The 18,563-nt window shown below is 41.7% G+C and overlaps 1 protein-coding gene across 1 annotated transcript in view; it reads right to left on the bottom strand.

Annotated features, from left to right (window-relative positions):
- EEF1G (eukaryotic translation elongation factor 1 gamma) overlaps positions 1–18,563 on the bottom strand; it is a 41,399-nt gene that overhangs the window by 8,262 nt on the left and 14,574 nt on the right. Inside the window, 6 exon segments of the mRNA XM_068261545.1 lie at positions 632–756; positions 3,642–3,814; positions 16,116–16,256; positions 16,258–16,309; positions 16,850–16,979; positions 17,986–18,129. Of these exon segments, the coding sequence (XP_068117646.1) occupies positions 632–756; positions 3,642–3,814; positions 16,116–16,256; positions 16,258–16,309; positions 16,850–16,979; positions 17,986–18,129 (765 nt within the window).

The raw sequence follows: 18,563 nt of genomic DNA, 5'->3' as shown, positions 1-18,563 counted from the left end.
ATTATACTATAATAATAAGAACATTTGTATAGCGCTTTTCTCCTGGACTCAAAGCGCTCAAGAGCTGCAGCCACTGGGACGCGCTCAAGAGGCCATCCTGCAGTGTTAGGGAGTCTTGCCTTGAACTCCTTACTGAATAGGTACTTGACCTAGCCAGGATTCGAACCCTGGTCTCCCATGTCAAAGGCATAGCCCTTAACCAGTACACTATCCAGCCACCACTCATACTAATTGAGTACAAATTGATGCAGCTTGAAAACTGGCTAACTGGATCCAGAAAAGGTAGACTTTGATGCATTTCCAAGCTGCATAAATTTGCTTAACCCTGCACCAACTCATTTATATCTCATTGACCATCCCTACCTCAGGCCTCTTTTCCACGGGCAGTTCATAGGCAGTAAAATGCCTCTCAAACTCACAACAGCTCATTGCCACCTGGTAACGGCTTGCTGAGCACACAGTTCAACTGCTCGTGGAAAAGAGGCCTAAGGCAACCGTGGAGTTTCCTCTTTTGGTCCAGGTCTGGAGGGTTGTTTATGATTACACTGCATTACAGATATATAAACGAGAGTATTTAGACCCTGGACAACTAAATCTAGCAATAAGCATTTAACAAAATGTGTTCACTTACTGTGAAAGCCAAATCCTGTCCTCTGAACACCCATACGCCTGAGATAGAACTGTCATTGTTTGTTCCAAATAGAATGACACTAGCAAAGCCTGTTTTGCGCAACTTGTCTAGACGCTGGAACATACCTGTCAGAAAAAAAATTGTGCTCATTACAAAATCGTATGGACACAACAATAAAAGTGTTTGTGTTTTTTTTTTTATACTTAATAGCACAAATATTTCCTCATCCTTCTGGGGAAACAAAACCTGAAAGCTAGGATATATATTAAAAAGAAAAAAAATAGTTTTTGATCAGAAAGGCTGGAATTATTGGATAAGTAAGGAAAAAGAAAGAGTATGAAGGAGAAAACAAGACCCTTGTACAGTATGTTCAAATTCGGAGGATTATCTGAGTGAATACGTTTGTAGTCACAATGGTGTGCCACAGTACGCAGATCAAGAAACAAAATTCCAACATGTTTTAGCAACCTGGAGTTGGAGGTTTCATAAACTGTGAAGTCAAATGATTTTTGTACCAACTCAATAGCCCTGGTTTCTGGGGACTGAGTAGACTTCCTCAGGCAAATAAAAGTTTTATATGAGCTTATAGAAGAGCCCGACGCCTCAGTCTGACATGTGGGGTTACAAATGCTGACATTCAGCTGCATTAAAAAAGGTACTGGTTGGTAGTGCACCACCCAGCTTAAGCCTGGGGAGAACACTGTGCCTGGCAATCCTGCTGATCCATTGCACACCTGAAACAAGCATGTAGCTGATCTGACAAAAAGTAGGGAAAATAAAAATTGCACCCTGCTGAAAGAAAACACAGAGACAACAGGAGCCCAAATGGTGCAGTATGTCACAGTACCAGAAGCATGTAAAATATGCGAATGTATTATACTCACAAAGGTGGGTTGCAGAAGGGCAACCGACCACTAGAAGCAGGTGGAGATGTATAACCCCGACTCCACTCGGGTGACCAGACCGAGCTGGTGATGGTCGCACTCTTGATAAAAAGCAAACCTCAAATTACCTAAACTGGTCAAAGAGGGTTGATTCCCCCTCCAAAAGGAGGGTGAAGGCACAAGGTAAAGGGGGAAGAGGCGCCCAGAGCAGATAAAATACGTTAAAAACAAATAAAATGAAAAAAGTGAGGTGGCTTACCTCAATGGAGACAAATTCACGTATTAATAGAATTTTATTGCACTGGCAACGCGTTTCGTGGGTGCATACCCACTTCCTCAGGCCAAATAGCAATGCCTAATAGTGCTTGTAGCCACAAATAAGGCGCCTTATTTGTGGCTACAAGCACTATTAGGCACTGCTATTTGGCCTGAGGAAGTGGGTATGCACCCACGAAACGCGTTGCCAGTGCAATAAAAATCTATTAATACGTGAATTTGTCTTCATTGAGGTAAGCCACCTCACTTTTTCCATTTTATTTGTTTTTAACATATTTTATCTGCTCTGGGCACCTCTTCCCCCTTTACCATGTAGCTGATCTAGTCAGACTTCTGTCGATATCTATCTACGTGCTTATGCAGAGTCTAGGATTAGAAGCATTTCAGCCAGGTAATTTGCATTGTTTAAAATATATAGGTCAGCCTCCATATCGCTCTCACTTCAGGTTCCTTTAAATCTAGACCAGGGTGGGCCAACTTTTTGACTTGAGGACCACATACAGTTCTCAGGTTTGACCGAGGGGGCAGACCAGAATAGGAATGAATGCGGCAAGCAAAGCCTAATAGGATGTGGGCGGCGCTAACAAATGTAACAATGCAATGACAGTGGGCCCAAGTTTTCACCCAAGACACAGTTAGGCAAAGTGACCCTTAGGTTGCATTCACAGTGGGACGTTATGGTCGCACGTTATAAAGTCTTATAACGCAGCTTACCGCAGGGCAATGCTAATCCTATGGGCCTTTCACAGTGGGACGTTAGTTGCATTAAAATGTTGCGTTGTGGTAACTAAGCTTGCAGTGCGTTACCTCTTAACGCAGACACGTTGCGACTTTAACGTCGCATTAAACCGCAACGTCCCACTGAATACAGCCTAAAAAAAAAATATTAAAAAAAAAAAAAAGTTAATTGGACAATGTTTTCTCCCCCAACAACAAACAAATTGCTGCAGGCAGACCTCCTTGGCACCCAACACCACAAGCCCGGGACAGCAGGCAGACTCCATCAGACAGCAAGACACTGCAGCAGCGTTTCCTCCAAAATACAGATAATGCAACAGTTTCCTCTAAAACTACAAATAATGCAGCAGCATTTCCCATAGACCACACACACAATGCAGCAGCATGCCCATAAAACAAACTACACATCAGCATTTACCCACAAAATACACACAATTGGCATTCCCTCCAAGAACCATAAAGGCTAAACGTTTTCAGGGACAAGATACTGAGCCCATAGGATAAGAGCCAGGCTTGGGTTACACAATTGCCTAGGCTGTTCCAACAGCACATTTCAAAAGTGTGCTAAACGTGTATACTCCTGTATAACCACAGAATGTCCTACAGGTAGGACATACACCACAGAGTAAACCCTGCATCTCCTGCTTTTTGCCATTAACAGGTCATCAAATATAGAGAGGTCACTGACAAAAATCAGATTTTTCAGAGTCGTAAAACTGCAAAAAGAAGTACTGTGTAATATAGAATTACAAAAAAAAAAAATTTGACAGAACCCCTGGAGAGTGAATGGAGACAACACGGTATATATTAGACATGCTTATTGTACAAGTACTGTAAAGCTGACCATCCTATGTTATCTATGGCAATCTTTGTTCTTTTCCAATACCATACAGTATTTGGCAGAAGAGGGGTAATAAAAAAAAAAAAAAAAAAAAAAAAAAAAGCACATGAAAACATCCTCAGAAGTGCCAGCAACTAAAGCAGCATGCAGTAAATTATGCACACTGTGTAGCTTGGAAAATTGGCATGCATTCCAGTCTGCACGGTTCAGAATATGTCTTCGCAAGACAACGCTTTAATTTTTTAAGAAGGTGCTTCCAAAAGCCATCTACCTGTAATTAAGTTGCAGCTCATAAATGTTTGTGTAAGTTCATTTGGGAACCGGTATTCTGAATACCAGATGGACCATCCCTCTTTATCAAAGTGTTCCCAGAAGTAAGGAAGAGCCACAGAAAGAGTATCTTCATTTGAGTATTTTCTTTTAAATTCATCCATTATAAAGGAGCTGCAAAAGAAAAGAAATTCAGTTACCTCAGAAGTCTACCACAGAACCAAAACGCAGAACACTTTAGGGTCTGTTCACTCAAGATTTGGCGGAGAGCAGTTCACAACTGGCTCCACTGCTGGGCAGAACGACTCTCACTTCAGTGTACATGTATACACTGTGGACAGTGCAGAAGGAGGAGGGGGGGGGGGGAAGGATATAAAAAAAAAAAAAAAAAAAAAAAAAAAAAAGGGAGGCACACTGCAGCATTTTGGCCCCATTCAAATACACTACATTGGGTGGTGCCAAAAGTCAAGTGGCCAAAGCAGTGTAGAGTGGTCTATGTTGCTCAGTAAAAGCACTAAAGCCCAGTGACTGAACATCCTCAAAAGAAAATGTAGAAGAGTGTTGCATCACCAAATTCTGTTCATAGATCAAGAAAATACATTCGCTTAACCCAGCCAATACTTAAAAAAAAAAAAAAAAAAAAAAAAAGGGGGGAGGGAAGCCTAAGGATCTTATTGAGGCTTCCCTCAGCGGCCTCCAAGATAACATTGCCAACTATCCATTGTTGGCAATCTTCCAGGGGTCCATCAGAGGGAAGCCTCAACAGTATCCTGAGACTTGCCTCCCTTTAGACAATGATCTCTTTGTACCAGAAGCTTTGGTACACTTTAAGGCCTAGTGCACACCAAAAACCGCTAGCAGATCCGCAAAATGCTAGCAGATTTTGAAACTTTCTTATTTTTCTGTAGCGTTTCAGCTAGCATTTTGCGGTTTTGTGAAGCGTTTTTGGTGTAGTAGATTTCATGTATTGTTACAGAAAAGCTGTTACCGAACAGCTACTGTAACAAAAACGTCTGAAGTGCAGTTTTCCAGAGCGGTTTGCGTTTTCCTATACTTAACATTGAGGCAGAAACACCTCCGCAATCCAAAATCTGCAGCAGCCCGGGAGTATGCGTTTCTGCAAAACGTCTCCCGCTCTGGTGTGCACCAGCCCATTGAATTACATTACCCAAGCGTATCCGCAGCCGCAAGCGGATCGCAAAAACGCAGCCGAACCGCTCTGGTGTGCACTAGGCCTAAGTGAGGAAAAGCCACACAGCAGTGTTCAGCAGTTCCTGGAAGAAAAAGTAAACAGTTTTGATTAAAAAAAAATAATAACTTTTTTGCCACACAATGGAAGTCTCAGACTTCCATTACTGAAGCAACAACATTTGAGAGCAGAAAGGTGGCCACAGCAGTTCTTAAGTTCTGAACAATTACTGTGAGCTTATGGATTGCTTTTGTTTGGTTCAGTTTTAACTGTTCCATTATAAAGGCAAAAAAAAAAAAAAAAAAAAAAAAAAAAAAAAGAGCAGTCAGTATATTAACCACTTGCTGTCCCTATGATGTAAAAAAGCAGAGTTAGTACCTGCTAACGATGTTTTCAACAATCCTTCAGGGCAAAGGTGAGACGTTGCTCCTCCCAGGAACAGGAACAGACAGCACTTCCCCTATAAAAAAGTCACATGGTTAGTCCACCCTCAGTGCGTTTAGCCAAGTACCCGACAGGTGAACATTCCACTAACCCATAACCGTGCAACTATCAGACACAGACAATTAACACCCGGGTGGGATCGTTGCCCTGAAGGATTGTTGAAAACATCGTTAGCAGGTACTAACTCTGCTTTTTCCCCACAATCCTTCAGGGCAAAGGTGAGACGATTAACAAGTAATACAACCTCAGGGTGGGACCACTGCTTGGAGAACCTTTCTACCAAACGCTTGGTCGTGTGCAGACATTGCATCAATTCGGTAAGGACGGATGAACGTAGAAAAGCTTGACCACGTTGCTGCCTTACATATTTGCTCAGGCGAAGCCCCTGCATTATTAGCCCAAGAAGCTGCCCTAGCTTTAGTAGAATGCGCTTTAAATGAGGCAGGAGCCTCACTTCCCATAACTCTGTAAGCTTCTATAATAGCTAACCTAATCCAATTAGCTATAGTAGATTTAGAAGCTCTCTGACCTACAGTTTTCCCTGAAAATAAAACAAAGAATCTGTATTCCTGACATCTGCAGTTCTGTTCAAATATTCCAGAACACATCTTCTAACATCTAATGAGTGAAAAATCCTTTTTCCACACTTTGGATTCACACAGAAAGTAGGCAACATAATATCATGCGACCTGTGAAACCTAGACATAACCTTCGGACAAAACTCTGGATATGCCTGTAATCCTAATGTATCCTGAAAGTAAGGACTTTTCATAGACAAAGCTTGTAGCTCACTGACCCTTCTGGCTGTAGTGATGACTCCTAAAAAATACTGTTTTTAATGTAAGATATCTAAAAGAACTGTCCTTAAGAGGCTCTAAGGAACCTTTGGACAGTCCCTTTAAAACCCCTGATAATCTCAAGGAGAAACATATGGTTTATAAACTGGCAGTTTCCTAGAAAAAGCCTTCAGAAACCTCACTATCAAAAGGAGAGGAAGACAAGGGGATAACTGAAAAAGCAGATAAAGCAGCAATCTGCACTTTAAGCGTACTTACAGAAACATTTTTATCCCAACCCTCCTGAAGAAAATCCAGGACTGCTGGAACTGACAGGCTATCAAAATTAAAGCCGGACAGCCGAAGATGGAAAGTTTTCCAGCATTTCAAGTAAATCTTCCTAGTAACTTCTTTACGGATACCAATCAATGTAGAGTCTGCCTTGTCAGATACTCCCAATTTTTGAGTAAGGATCCAGACTGACAGATTCAATCTGCCTGGATGTGGATGCCACAGGTTCCCTTGCAGCAGCAGATCTGGCCTGCAAGGAAGTCTCCAAGGGTCCCCTAAGGTGCAATCAAAATCATCAGATTTTGACAACCTCTTGTTGATAACGGCAGGAATCAAATTGAGAGGAGGAAATGCATACCGAAGTGGAAAGTTCCACTCCTGAATGAATGCAGTCACCCCCAGATATATGCTTTTTTGGATTGAGGGAGAAGAAACTCTGAATCTGGGCATGATCTTCTGTTGTGAACAGATCGATTGACTGTGTTCCCCATCGTTTTGTGATGTCTGGGAACACCTCTCTCAGTTTAGAGACCACTCGGATGACAGAATCCTGCTTCTGCTCAGTTTGTCTGCCTCTATATTGAGTTTTCCCTCGAGACGAACAGCTCTCAAGGATAACACATTCTTTCCTGCCCAGGACAAGATCTCCTCCACTTCTTCTTGCAACAACAGGGATCTCGTGCCTTCCTGTTTGTTGACAAAACGCTACTGCCGTAACATTGTCAGAGTGGATCAGAACATTGGACTGTGACAGTATCGATCGCGCCTGAAATAAGGCCCGCTTTACTGCCATTAATTCCCTCCAGTTGGATGACCTCAGACTCCAGTTCTGTCCACTTCCCTTGAAAGGCTCTGTGAGCTATACGAGCTCTCCAGCCCCAAGCGCTTGCATCCGTAGTAATTACCTTGTCTACAGGCTCCTTCCAAAGCCTTCCTTTCACAAGGTTGGATTCCTCCAACCACCACTGCAGAGACAACACCACAGTTTGAGGAATTGTGACTTTGAAATCTTATGTTTATGGACGACCGTCCCAATTTCCTAGAAGGAAACTCTGCAACTTCCTGGTGTGTGCCAGTGCCCAGGGTACTGCCACCATTGTGGATGACATCAATCCCAGCACAGACAAAATCATCCTTAGGGAAACCTTGTCTTCCCTCTGTAATGATTTCACTGCCAAATTTATCTTTAGGATATTTTCCGGAGGAAAGAAAATCCTCTGTTTTAATGAATGCACTAGCATGCCTAGAAAAGGCGTTTTCTGACTTGGAATCAAAGAGTACTTCTCTAGGTTGATAATCCAACCTAGGGATCGGAGATGTTCCGATACCAGATTTAAATGGTTTGTCAGTTGATCTGCTGAACTTCCGAGAATAAGCAAGTCGTCTAAACACGGAATGATTAAAATCGACTGCTCTCTTAACGGAATCAATGCTTCTCCCAGCATCTTTGTGAACACTCTTGGGGCAGAAGTGATCCCAAACGAAAGGCAAACAAACTGGTAGTGTTCTACCCTCCTATTTTCTCCAACTGCAAATTTTAGGAATTTTTGCGATTTTTGGTGAATGCCAATATGCATCTCTTAGATCGAGAGATGCCATAAAGGCCCCTGGAAACAGTAGCTCCCTTACTGAAAAAATGGATTCCATCCGAACTTTTTCTGTCTCATAACAGGTTAAGTCTTTTTAGGTTCAGAATCAGGCGAAACTTGCCCGACGACTTTTTACTACAAAAATAGTGAAACAGAAGCTTTGCTTTTGTTCCTTTACTGGCACAGGATACAGACTAACCAGCAAGCTCATGGTGACCCAGAACTCAGAGTGTGTAAGAGGCTACAATGGTCCTAAAAGCCCTCTTACTAAAATGCTAAGAAAAGCAAAAAAGTTTGCTTTCTTAAAACAGAAAGAATTTGCAATAATTCAGGTTGGAGTGAGCTTGAGATGTCTCCCAGTGCATCACTGCTGACTATATGCAAATTAACCATTGTTACCCTTAGCAGCTACACACCGCTGGAATGCAATGATGTGTCAGCTTGTTAATTTGTACAGAGCCCTAATAATCCAACATGCATACAGACTGTTTCGGATTGTTTGATCCGGCACAGGATAAAATACATTCTGTTTTAGCATGTTTTGCAATATACTCAAAATTTCTGGAAACAGAGTGGGATCTCCTGGGGCCTTTGAGACCACAAATCTTGACGATGGATGGAGCGCAAACTATTTGGTAACCAAACTTTATTGATCGGCAAATAAACGGGCTTTTTGCCCCTTTTGCCACCTGAGAGAGAAGCATCTTAGCCTCCCCCCACCGCCTTACACGAGTCGTTGGGATTTGACTGGGTTTTCGGAGCTTTATATTTAAAGCCCCTTTTCCCCGACTTGTCAGAAGTCCACTTTCTGCCTTTTCTCTGATCTTTAGAGGCATCTCTTTGATCACACACAAAAACTTTAGTTGCAACAGCTTTTTTCTTTTTAGGAAAAAATTTTTCTTTTTGTTCGATGTACTTTCCAAAGCTGATCATTAATTTCAGCAGTGGGTGTAAACCTAATTGCCTCAGCCGAGGAATCATCTAAATATGCAGCAGATTTAATGAGAATCGCAATAGAATTCAACAAATGCTCAACAGGTGCCAGTATATTAGCTCTGAGCTGATTAATCCACAGCTCCAAAGCTCTGACCACACATGTAGAGGCAACAGCCAGCCTAAACATAGCCACACTAGCCTCCAAAGACCTCTTCAAATAAGCATCCACTTTTTTATCCAGTGGATCCTTTAGCTTTGTATAATTGATCATGAATAGACAAATTAGCTACCACATCCTTACTCAACTCCAAAAGAGTAATTAATGGCAGCAATCAACGCCTCCGTATCCTCAATACGGAATTTAAACTTTGGAACAGACTCAGATTTTATTTCTCTAATGTCTGAATCCTCAGAACTAGCTGCAAACTCAGCCTGACTAACATCAACCTCAGTCACAGATACAGCAACCTGAGAAGTAGATGGATTAGCATTCAATAATGAAGACTTAATTGATTCCAATGAAGCCTTAATCTCCTCTCTAAAGGATCTCAATGTATTCTGAACAGAGTGACCCGGCTCCTCCCTCATAACCCTCTCTATGCACAACTGACAGAGTCTTTGCATAGGGCAACATTAGCTTAACATTGCACAAAGGGCATCTCTTATAATTAGGAGGGAGCCTATGCTTATCTGCAGCAGCAGCCTCAGCAGATTTAGCAGCGGCCTCAGTTTTGGCCTGCAAACAAACAAAACCAACAAGGCATTTAACTCTGTACAGCTTTAGCACCTTTAGCCCAGAAAGAGAAGCCATTATCTCACCTTCTGGGCGGCCTGGTTGCTCTCAATCCTCTCAGCGTCTGACATGTCTCCAAACTTTCATGTCCAGCGCAGGACCAAACTCCCTCTGAGCAACAGTGCAAACAGGCCTGCGCAGCCTCCCTTTTAAAACATATCCGGCCTGCCACAATTGGATGAGGGGCGGACCGGAGGTTCAGAAGGAGTAATGAACCAGCTCTACAATTTGCTACATTCGGCATACCCGCCGGAAATTATGCATCCGGACGCGGCCAAGCGTCCTAATGGCCGCAATGCGCTCCACGCTGCACATGGCCGCTGGCTTACCTCCGTCCTGCTCCTCTGCCGCAAGGCCGCCAAGGGGAACCCACGCCTTCCACACTTGCTCTCCCTGGCAGCGGGAGAGAAAGGTAGGCAAACCCCAGTAAAGATCCAGCCTGGGGCGCATGGCCAGACTGCCTCAGTACCACAGTCTCAGCCACCCAGAAGGATCCACCTGCAGCCCAGCACACAGGCTTCACCCAGAGGGGAGATGCCGACCTGCCTGGACGCAGGAACAAACAGCACTGAGGGTGGACTAACCATGTGACTTTTTTATAGGGGAAGTGCTGTCTGTTCCTGTTCCTGGGAGGAGCAACGTCTCACCTTTGCCCTGAAGGATTGTGGGGAAAATAAGGCTCTATACTCTCCCTCCTACAAAATCTTAGATAACACTGTTTATCTCTGACCTGATAACGTCACTAGAGTTGAAAAGGAATTACAGCAAACCCCTCTCCTCCTCCCAGGGAATTAAATGGCAGGGCTAATTGGTAAACAAGTCTGAAACCAGGAGTTAGCTTACCTGGTAACGACATTTTAAGTAACACTCCAGGACAGGTACACATTGAGACTTGGCTCCTCCCAGGAACAGGAAATATCCCTCAGCCTCTCTATAAATTAAACATGGACCAAGGGTCAGGCAGTATATCATCAAGGAACAGGAACAATATACATTAACATAACCCTACTATATTACATTAAAATACATATAATATAACATGTATATCATGCAATATATGATATATATGGGGGTGGGTACCCCCACCTGTCCTGGAGTGTTACTTAAAATGTCGTTACCAGGTAAGCTAACTCCTGGTTTTTCCAGTAACACTCCAGGACAGGTACACATTGAGATGATCAGCAAGAAATCAATCACCAACCTTAGGGTGGGCTAACTGCCTTTAAGACAGTTCTTCTGAAGCCTTGATCGGTCTCCGTTATCCGGTCCAATCGATAGTGCTTCCTGAAGGTTCCCAAACTCTTCCAGGTCGCAGCCTTGCAGATGTTCAGCGGTGAAGCACCTGCCCTGTAAGCCCACGTTGTTGCGGCTGCCCTGGTGTAATGGGCCTTTAAGGTTCCCTGGAGGATCCTTACCCATAATTTGTATGCCTCCAGAATACAATCTTTAATCCTTTTGGCAATTGTTTTTGTAGCGGTTTTTAATCCTTTGGATTTTCCTGCATCATTTATGAACAGTGATTCTGATTTTCTGAACTCTAACTTTCTCCAGGTAAGTTATAAGGTTATCTTTTTCTGATTTTGGATTAATACAGAAAGATGGCAATACGATCACCTGTGTTCTGTGGAACATGTCACCAACCTTTGGTAGGAATTCTGGGCTTGTCCGGCGAACTACTCGATCATTAAAGGAGGAACAATATGGTTCTTTGTATGAGAGAGCTTGGAGTTCACTAATGCGCCCAGCTGAAGTGATCGCTGCCAAAAATACTGTTTTAAGAGTACACATTTTTAATGAATCTTCATTAAACTCAGATGTCAATGCTTGCGACACTAAAGATAAATCCCATTTCGGGAATGGTTTAACCATAACTGGTCTCTTGATTTTACAAATCTGATTATAAAAAGGGTCTAAAGCTATCTTTTTATCCACACAAAAAAACTGATAGGGCAGAAATTTGGACCTTAATTGTACTTAAGGCCAACCTTTTTCCTACGCCCTCCTGCAGAAATTCTAAAATTGTAGCCATTTCTGTTAACTAAAAATTAGAGTTTTCTAACCACAAAATAAGAGTTTCCCAATCCTTTTGGTATATTAGAAGAGTATTGTCTTTTCTACTTTTCAAGAGAGTATTAACTACTCTTGAGGACAATCCCTTGACTTCAAACACTGCCCTTTCAGAAACTACGCTGTAAGTTTTCACTTTTCTAGGTTTACTACAGCCTGGTCTTGTACCTGTATCATGTTCTCTGACACTGGTATTTCCCATGGTTGGTCTATTAACATTGATAGGAGAAGCGGATACCCTGCCCTCTTGGGCCAGTTAGTAGCAATGAGAATCATGTGACAGTCTGATTCCATATCAGAGTCAGGCATCAATTGCTACAGGATTGTCCATTATATTAAGGGAATGTAACTGTTTGCACTTCCTGTTGGATTTGTTTGCGAATAAGTCCAGTTGGGCTGGCCCCATTTTCTCACAATTATTTTGCATAAACTCTGATTCCGAGACCACTATGTGTTCGTTATCTGGAGTCTGCTTATCTGATCTGCCAGAACATTGAGCGACCCCTTCAGGTGCCCTGCTGTTAGTTATAGCAAGTTTTGGTCTGCTATGTCAAGGATCTCCAAGGTCAAAAATAATGACCTGGTTCCCCCCTTGCGATTCAGATATGCTACCACAGTTGCATTGTCTAATTGTACTTGAACATGACACGCTTTCAGAATATAAAATGTGCTGATTAGTGCCATTTTTGCCGCCATCAGTTCCCTGAAGTTCGATGAGTGTTCCATCATTGACTGATTCCAGACACCCTGAACCTGAAAGGTGGCCACATGTGCCCCACATCCTGACAAACTTGCATCTGTTGCCTTGTGTGAGGTTTTGAACTACTTGCCACCATCGTAAACTTTTTTTTTTTTTTTTTTCACTTGGGGATCCACTGCCACCATATTGTCTAGTGTATCCTGTTTGTTCCAATTGGTAACATCCAATATTGTAGAATACTGGTATGCTTCAGAGCCCACTGAGCTCCTGGCACAACTGAAGTCAGAAGACCCAGAAGCTGCATGATTTGTCTGAGTGTTACTGACTGACATGCATTGAACTTTGTTTACAATCATCTGTATCTTTTCCTGTGGAAGAAATATCTTTTGTTGTACTGAATCTATTATAAACCCCAGAAACAAAATACTCTGTGTTGGAACAAGCTGCGATTTCTCTTTGCTCACTATCCAGCTTGCCTCCTGCAGTTGATGTAATACAGTCTGTGTTCCTCTAGTTCTTTTAATTTTTTTTTTTTTTTTTTTTTGCCACTATCAGAAGATCGTCCAGGTAAGGTATTATGATAAGGCGTATTCTGTACATTGCAGCAATCAATTCTACCATAACATTAGTAATTTTGAAGCTGATGTTATGCCAAATGGGAGGCAGCAAAACTGAAAGTGCTGAACCCCTTTTTCCATTTGTACTGCAAATCTTAGGAACGCTTGAGATTTTAACTCGATTGGTATATGTCAATAAGCATCCTGAAGATCTATGCTTGCCATAAAGCGTTTGGCATCAGAAGATTTCTTATTGAGTAAATCGACTCCATACGAAACTTTTCGTATTTTATGTATGGGTTGATTGGTTTTAAATTCTAAATGCAATAGTATTCTGTATTTACCTTACGGCTTTTGGATCAGAAATACTTCTGAATAGAAGCCCTCGCCTCTCTGATCCACAGGCACCACTGATACCACTTTTCTATCTAGCATGTCTGTGATAATCTCTTGTAACATTTCCTGATGTTGAGGCCAAGTTAACTCTTTAGTGAAATTAAACTTTTTTTTTTTTTTTTTTTTTTTTTTTCTCCCTGGTTTTTAGGTTTGTCTGTTTTGACGAAAAAAACACCTCTTCCCCTGTTTAAATTGTCTCTTTTTAGGGAACAATTTTTTTCTATTAGCAGTTCTTTCAAGAACTTCTAATTCTGGGTCGAAAAAAGTATCACCCACTACTGGAATGGAACAGACTATCTTTATATGTCATACTTCTATGCAATGTTTTAATCCATAAATGTCTTCTTGCTACATTAGAAATACCCGCTGCTTTTGCTGTTAACCTTATTGACTCTGAAGCTGCGTCAATTATATAAGCAATTGCCTTATGCATTGCTGTCATGGAGTTTATTAATTGATCTTTAGGTGTATCCTTATTAATATCTTCCAATTGCTGCAACCACAGTGCTATCACACTTGCTACACAGGTTGTAGCAGCTGAAGGCCTGAAGTTAGCACAGATAGCAGGCCACAGTATTTTAAATACATATTCATTTTTATCTGATTGGTCCTATAAGTGTCCAAGATCCTCAAAGGCCAATTCATCATCCTTATTGCCTTGAGAAAAAGTTGCATATAGTTTAGGATTCTTGTCCCACCTTTTGCAATCTTTCTCAGAAACCGGAAACAGTCTTTTAAACCCCCTAGACATGAATAACTTTCTAATGGGGTTCTTCCATTTACTTGTAATAAGGTTGATTGATGAACTGGAAAACACAGCTCTTGTGGATTTTCCATACCTTCATATAATTCATCATGCATTGAAGCAGGTTCAGTAACTGTTTTACTTAAATTTAAATTTTCATATATGGCCGTTAATAAAATGTCAGTTTCCGCCACAGGGAATTTAAACTTTGACGGTTTATTTTCTATTTCTTGCCCCTCATTAGAGTTTGCAGAATCACCATTATCACTAATTTCCTCTTCATCAGAACATTAATTGATTTATTAGTCTTCCTAGTAGCTTTTTTATGCTTAATGACTTCCGACACCTGAGGCAGAGTCGCCTTATCAGCTTGAGTATTAGCTGGTGTGTCAGGTAGAAGGTGTAGTAGTAGCTTTAAATATCTTTACAGTATCTTTTAAATCTCATCTCAAAACATGTATGTCTCTTTGAGATGCAGATTCCTGCCTCATTACTTTGTAAGTGCAATCTCTGCATAGCAGTTTTGTTAATGCAGGATTGACTTTTTGAATTACACACAGGGCACTGTTTAATTAGTTTAGCAAGGTCAGGTACTTTAGTCGAAGTGCCCTGCAAAAAACACAAAACAATATTTAGTTCCACATAACAGCTTTAAAGCCCAATGCACAAACAAATAGTTATATCTGCTTAAGGCTTATATGCTTATATCTGTTAATCAAGTAGTATAAACACTTTCAGCTTTCCTCCACAAAAAAATGCATGGAAAATGTAATTCATTTGCAGACTTTAAATGAGCACACAAAAAAGTCCTTAAATTAAATCCTCACAACTTATCATATTACTCTTTAACACAGCAGAAAAGTGTGAGCACATTGCTTAAACAAGATGATGCATAATCTGTTTCACAAAGCAATGCCTTTGTGCAGCACAACATACCACCAAACAAATTGCTGCATGCGGAAAAAGCGCTCCCACAAGAGTCACCACCGCAGCCCGGGTCCCAGCAGAGCAATCTTACCCGTCCTGGCTCCTGCTCTATCTCCGACATCCTTCCACGATGTGCCAGACGCTGGGACTCCGGACGGCCACTCCTCTCCACCCGGCAAACCGGTAGTGGCGTCACGCGACCCGGGAGTTCTCCCCGAGGTCGCGGCCGAGAGACTTCCGCAAACCGCCTCCGCCATGCGTATCTGTCGGACGCCACTATCGTGCCGCTGCCTCCGCTTGGTGTGTCCTCAGAGCGACCCCTCCTGAAGCGATGCCTATCCATCATCCAGGCCGACCAACAGGGCGCAATATCCCGCTGAAAGCAGCTACCTTAAGGCAACCCCACAGGTACTTCCAGGGACAGCAGATACTCTGTATCCAGAGAGCATGCTGCTCTGTGCCAACACATTCCCTAGCCACCCAGGCTCTCCGGGACAGCGAGCACATAGAGAGACCTGGTTCCTGGACCAGGAAATATCCAATACTGCCTGACCCTTGGTCCATGTTTAATTTATAGAGAGGCTGAGGGATATTTCCTGTTCCTGGGAGGAGCCAAGTCTCAATGTGTACCTGTCCTGGAGTGTTACTGGAAAAATATACTTTCTAGGAGCAGATAGTAGTAGATTGTATACATTACTTAATTGTTACAGCTAATACATTATCAAAACAAATGAACTGTTTAAATGAACAGGAGGGATAGGCAAATAAAATGTGTGGGTTTAATGTACAATAAAACTGTTTACATTAAAGCTGTAATGTATGAAAGTGGATAAATTGTGTATTTTTTTACTTTTTTCCTTATTTTCCTTTTAAAATGCATAGAAAATAAGGTAATTACTAATAACAGCCACAAAAAGCCTAATTTGTCCTGAAAAAAAAACAATATATAGATCCTTTAGTTGTGATAATTATTGATAAAGTTATTGCCAAAGTAATCAGAGCAGAGCTGAACAGGGGAAATGACCATGGTAGTAAAGTGGTTAACATTAGCAGTGTGACCAATACCTCTTAGGGAGACTAGCATAAGGGTCTTTTGATTTGGGCTCTGCTGCAAGAGCTTTCTCAGACTCATCTAGATCATCCTCGGGAGCTGGGGTGGGAGCAGGTTTCTTCTCCTCTTTCTCTTTCTTCTGCTCCTTTGGGGGTTTTTTCCTTCTTTGGAGTTTCTTTTTTGGGCTGCAGCTCTGCAAATTTTTTTGCTGTAATAAATATGGGGGGAGGGGGGGGGGGGGGGAGAAATTAATTTAAATGCTGACCTTGAACAGATGGGGATGCAAGATAGACCATTTTATACACACACACACACACACACACACACACACACACACACACACACACACACACACACGTGGAGACTTAGAAAAAAAATCTAATCTAAAAGGAAGACAAGGGGGAATTGAGGTACCACGGGGGCATAAAAATGTATGGTCAGGGGTGTCTTATGGTCCAAAAAAAATACAGTAATTATTTTCCTAGATTCAACATTTGGAATTGGACTTTACAATTTCTTCTGACTAATGTATGAAGAGCCAACCTAAGGTTTTTCTGTAGGGGCTATAAACCACTAGACAGGCTTCATAGCTTGATTCAAAACTAGCAAAAAGAAGAGGGGGGGGGGGGGGGGGGAGGGGAGAAACACGACAAAAAACACAGCAGACTGATATCAAGTTTGCTGACTTTTCATAAATAAAGATAATTGCTTGAAAAATAAATTGTGCAGTAATATAAAAACAAATTACCATCAAACTGAGCCATCTTATCGCAGAGTTTCACCTCACCCAACACAGCACGGAACTGAGGCTGATTAACGCATGTCACAAACCATCTGGTGACATTACCATAAGGCTGGCGGAAGGATGGCTCCAGGACCTGAGGACAGCAATAATGTATAAATTAGCTTTTGGTATGTAAATCATCATCCAGTAAATAAAATGCAGTGATTGACCACAATTCAAACATCAATCAGGGTAAAGATTTGTACTGCTAGTCTGAGGGTCCTTTTATAGAAATGCGCTTTGGTAGCGGTGCATAAACGCTAAGACTTGTGTGTTAACAGGTACAGTGAAGCATAGTATTTATTGACTGTATGCAATACAACACAGCTATAACATGCGGTATGACTTTAGTTCTGTTGCATTTCTGTTACATAGAGAACACAACGTCCCACTGTGAAGGCTGCTTGCACTCTTGGGAGTTTTATTCTAATGGTACAGTCACTTTTGCAAGTTAGTGTGGAGAAATAGAATCAATTTGAACGAAAGGCATGCTGTATATTTACAGTTGCGTTGAAGTCTTTATATACCGTACTATAAAGTGCGTATAGCAAGTACAGTGTGACACCTTACCATGGACACATGGGGCCATATGCAATTAACTTTTTCACAGAATTCTCCTAGGATATATTTTTACACTTGTCAATAAAATGCCTTTTAAGCCATCAACAAGCAAGAAAATATACTCAATAATTTTGAGAGTACTTTTTCGACTACTTTTTGATACTTTTTTTTTTAGTTGAAAAGTGCTGGAAAATAATTTTAAAATCGAAAAATTATCTCCCAGGAGAAAAAACTCAGGTCAAAAAGTGAATTGCATATGGCCCATGGTCTGAACATGTGCACAAACGCCTATGTGCAGAAATCTAGCCCCTGGGAAGGTTGCACAACAATGACCTCTCTGCACGGGAGTTCCCACATGCGTTACCCATCCACACCATTGGTCAGTCTCGGTGCAGCACAGTGCTAAATAACACTGCCGTACACCATGTGCAGCAGCTTGTAGCAAGTGGAGGAACATCTAGACAGCAGAAATGAGGTTTTGTGAACCCCCAACAAAATGTCAAATCACTTCAGGGTTACAAAATATAATGAAACCATACCTGTTTGTAGAGCCAGAGCAGGGAGCATGCTACAGTAATATCAGCCAGAGTGACTCTCTCCCCAACCAGGAATGTTCTTGTCTGGAGATGACTGTCCAGAGTAGCTAAAACTTGCTTCACCTCCTCCTTAGCTTGTTCTGTGGCCTAAATACAACATATATTAGGACAAATGTCAAATTAAGTGCATCAAGAATTCCATTTCATGTCCAGCTTTCCATGCTATGTCCAATGTCTACGCAAAACACACCCCTCAGTGTAAATACCTGAGACAGAGTTCTAAATGTTAAAAATCGCACTTTTCCCACATGCAAACACCTCAGCATAATTTTGCTTATATAATGTGCAATTTCTCATTGACAATCATTACCTACTGTAGCAAAACACAAGCCTGTTGTAACACACAAATTGCATTTACTGTTTGAATATTTGTGTACATGCCAATTTCCTGGCCATCATCCGGACCCTGTGTTTAAAGTGAACATCCAGACTAAAAATTGACTCAGCAGCACTGGAAAGGCCTGGTGTTTCTTTAACTGTTTCACAGCATCAGAACTTTTTTTTTCTCTTATACAAGCCTC

The sequence above is a fragment of the Hyperolius riggenbachi genome, chromosome 11 (assembly GCF_040937935.1).
Source record: "Hyperolius riggenbachi isolate aHypRig1 chromosome 11, aHypRig1.pri, whole genome shotgun sequence".
Taxonomy (NCBI): domain Eukaryota; kingdom Metazoa; phylum Chordata; class Amphibia; order Anura; family Hyperoliidae; genus Hyperolius; species Hyperolius riggenbachi.
This window is presented reverse-complemented; position numbering and strand designations above follow the sequence as displayed.